The 4,169-nt window shown below is 32.2% G+C and overlaps 1 protein-coding gene across 1 annotated transcript; it reads right to left on the bottom strand.

Moving 5' to 3' along the window:
* Positions 1 to 616: 616 nt before the first annotated feature.
* LOC112459378 lies at positions 617 to 3,527 on the bottom strand (the record flags this gene model as incomplete). The annotated part of the gene is made up of 7 exons (XM_025023443.1): positions 3,330 to 3,527; positions 2,446 to 2,853; positions 1,873 to 2,086; positions 1,673 to 1,784; positions 1,443 to 1,573; positions 746 to 883; positions 617 to 676 (listed from the first exon to the last, which is right to left on the bottom strand). Coding segments are annotated over exons 1-7 (1,261 nt in total), but the record flags the coding sequence as incomplete, so codon positions are not given.
* Between the last annotated feature and the right edge of the window lie 642 nt (positions 3,528 to 4,169).

Genomic DNA, 4,169 nt, shown 5'->3' with positions numbered 1-4,169 from the left:
AAGTATATATTGATGCAAAGCTTTTACAATTATGAAGTGTATCATTTCCCAGCATGTTATTTGATATTTGCCGGGTTAATATTTTTAATGATTTGAGTGACATGACAATCAATAAAACATCACGGTGAATCTAAGTAATAGTCATCTTGATATTGGAATATGTAGACGTACTGTCCGTTCTTTAAAGTTTTCTTTGAAATTTCTGCAACGTTTACATTTCCTGAATTTTGATTTGGATTTATCTTTTTCTCCCTCTTCTTTCTTCACAGATATATCGAATAATTAAATATTTAATTAAATCACATAAATCAAATATGGTCAAAGTACGTTGTATGCAAATGAGCTGGATTAAGTAGATTAAAAAATTTTCTAGCTGGAGAGTTGTTCTCGGTAAAGAGCAAAGAACGGAACTTTCTTGGATCTTGAATAGGAATACTATGTAAGTGTAATCTCCTGTTGTGTACTATGCAATCTGCATATAATAGTGCAGCTGGTTTGAACACTATTAAGTCATACTCGCGAAAGAATGGAGTTAAAAAGAAGGAATATTCGTCCATATCTCTCTTCTCCCCTCCATGGGTTAAGTAAGAACAAGTTTTTATTATATTATTACAACCTTTCACGTTGCATGTATCTGTGACAACTTTTAAAACCATTTCATCTGGGTGAACGACATCTGCAATACATATTAATATAAACTTTAGATTCCTTTCACACCTACTAAGTGCATAAATTTAATATTTACCAATGTAACATGACATAGTTTGAAGAGCCAGTATTGGTGTATCAGGTAAAGAGTATTTTATACTACTTAATTCACAAATATCTCCCAAATATATCTCTTTCCATACATCTTTATCAGGAAAATATTTATAACAATAAGGTAATCCATGTATAATTAACGTATCTTTAAAAATGAAATGTTCAGAATCGCTGGTTAATGGTTCCGTCAACCTTGATGATGACCACATACCTATGCATTGTTTAAATACAAAAGAAAAAATTAATATAATAAAAAAGGATTAACATTAAATTTATAAATGATAATAATGAGAAGCAATCCTACGACTTGGCCTGTATGAATAACCAGTACCTTGATCCCTGAAACAATAAGGCGAGTAGGAAGAGATCGTAGTAGGTAGCTTTGCACCTGAAGTCCATATACCTATGCATGTTTTACATACAAAAGCAAAAATTTATGTAACAAAATAATGTGTTTTAATCGATAAAAAATAATGTTAAAGATGATAATTTTAAAGGGATTAGCATTAAATTCATAAATAATAATTATGAGAAGCAATCCTATATGATCTGTATGAAAAGTATATATTATAAAACTCTTGTATAAAATCATTATATGTATGTATATATACTTGGGCAAATCGTTACATGTATACTTTGCACATGATATTGTCGAAATACGCATTATGTAGCTGCACAATTAAAATCACCTGTATAAATATCGTAGATATCGACAGTGTCCAGTGCATTTCTATCCCGTCCCACACCGCCCACAAGATACAATTTGTTTTTCAAATACACGGTAATCATATGTCTTCTTTCAACTGGCATACTAAAATATTTGTGAACATTATTTTAACAGATAACATGCTATTTATTCTATTATTTATCTAGTTATTCTTATCATTTAGTTAATCGTTAGGATATTTACACTGTCTCAAAAAACCATTTCTTAGATGTCAAAGAATAACGCCATATATTTTTGTTAAACTTTCCTGATCCTAAATAATCATATTCTCCACCGCAAAGATATAAATCGTATCCTTGAAAGAAGATCACATAAGATATTAATTAAGTAAGTAAAGATAATACTGTTACAGAATGGACGGAATAAAAAAACGGACTGCATACTTCTCGCAGTGATTTGCATTCCTTTAAGAGGTCTACCAGGGTTGGAACAACGTTCAATAATATCTGTGGGATATTCGAATGAGGTTAGTTCTAAAAGATCTTTACCATCCCAGCAATGAATATATTGTTCACGGTTATTATGTCCAAAAGTTATAATAGCGTGTAAATATTTTACTTTGTTATTCTCTATGATGTTTAAAGGAAAGCTAAAATCCTGTAAAAAAGAAAAGATTTTATTATTCAGAGAAATGTCCCAGGTAGCAGAGTAACGTCAAATGACGTATTAATTCCACCTTAATGACATCCTCTAACGTCATTATGACGTCTTCAAACGTCATTTTGCTACCTAGCTGGGGTAATGCATGAATGTATAATGGATTATACATATAAATGTGTGTGTGTGTGTGCGTGTAAATACTATTTATGGTAAGAAAACAAAATAAGTATGTACGGGATATGTCTTGGAGTTAGAAATCGGAAATATATTGAAGATAAAGCCATATATATATAGTTCCTGTATTATTTCTAAACTTCTATCACTCTAAATGTTATTTTTGAAAATAATATACTCACTTGATGATGTTTTATCCACTCACGTTTAATTTGATGCAAATAAGACCTTGTAGCTCTTACATTAATGTTTCCGACTAACTTCAGAAAATTTTCCTTTGACAACTCACAAATTGAATCAAGTGGTAGTTCGTTGAAACGATCTAAGCAAAGAGCCAAAGAAAGATCTCGTAGCACGTTAATATTCAAATCTTGTGCCAATGACCAAGCTCTAATTGCAATTTTTGGTGGCGTAAAATAATGTCTCTCAAGCCTGTTGGTTAAATCTTCTACTAATAAGTGTTGTAAGGTATCTGCCGTAAATACACCACTTAATTCCAACAGATCCAAGAGACGATCAAGTTCTTCAAAATCATAACTTGTTGCAGATGTAAATGCAATTTTGTCGTTGTGAACCCAATCAATAAAATCCTATAAAATTATTATTTGTTTATTTTTGTTACGCAATGAGATGATGCATGCCAATAACACCCGATGCAATATATTTCTATATACATTTATATATTAAGGGCCTCCGCACAATGAAAAATATAAGGAACAAGGATCAGATGTTAGCGATTAGAAATAAGAAATCAGGAATGAAGCTGGTGTAACATTAATACACGGTTCCGATTCCGATAGATTAAAAATCTATTGCCAGAGTGTTATTCTCTGTTTCTGTTGCCTGTATTTTTCATTGTGGATTCAATGTTTGCCAACTTTATACTTGATTCTTTAGCTTTAATCCCTATATCTGTTCTTTATTCCTTATATTGTGCGGAGGCCTTAAAAACATGCATTTTGTTAAAGTATTTATATAACAAATCTGTTACACAAAAAAATCGTTTTGTACGTTTAAAAAGCGATTTTTTTCTGGTGAAAATTGACAAGAATTAAAATCTGTTCACCTGCAACAAAATCGAGGAAATGTCGTAATTGATAACGTGTTCCGTCTGTCCATATTCTAGAAAGTTCGCGGACAAAAGCGCAGCAAAATAATGACTCTTGTCGATCAGTTTTTGCTTCTCAACCTCGAATCGCTCCTCTTTGAGAATCAGTGTCACTGTTTCGCGCGGTATCCCGCTTTTATTGCTATTATTTTTCATTATTTTTCATCTAAAATTGCACATGCGGAAATAATATCAATGCGATAAATATGCATTTAAATGTGTTCGCTGAAGTAAACGCACAACAATTGCACTACTTACTTTCATTAATACTTACGTATGTATGTCTCTCATCTTCCTACATATGGCATCAGTAGCACCACGTGCTCAACTACTGACGCCACGTGCTCAACTACTGACGCCACGTGCTATCAACTACTGACGCTACTCTCTCGACTCTTAGCTTCTGCACTCCTGCACACAAAATGCGTAAACACTTGCTGCGCGGCAAAAAGCGACGTGATTGGCCCAATCAACGTGCCTTTTTTTCGTGAAAACCAAAAATCAAAAACTTACTAGCTACCACGTTGTTTCTTGTCACCCTGACAAGCGTTTCTGTTTTCTGTGTGCAAAAGCCATTATACTGCAATTAAAGCAATAAAAACATTGAATTTTAATTAGCTGAAAGCTTATGGAGTGAGAGAGAAGGGGGAGAATAAATATTTTTATTGAAAAGAATCGTAAATAGGATCGTAGAATGGATTTAATTTATTATGCGTTTATAATATCATAATAATTAAAACCATTGACTCTATTTGCGTATTATAAATTGAACACTCGGTAAAAATGTTTTTATATAAA

This window comes from Temnothorax curvispinosus, unplaced genomic scaffold (genome assembly GCF_003070985.1).
Source record: "Temnothorax curvispinosus isolate PA1 unplaced genomic scaffold, ASM307098v1 QBEX01009778.1, whole genome shotgun sequence".
NCBI lineage: Eukaryota > Metazoa > Arthropoda > Insecta > Hymenoptera > Formicidae > Temnothorax > Temnothorax curvispinosus.
Note: the sequence above shows the minus strand (reverse complement) of the source record. Positions and strands in the feature narration are given on the sequence as shown.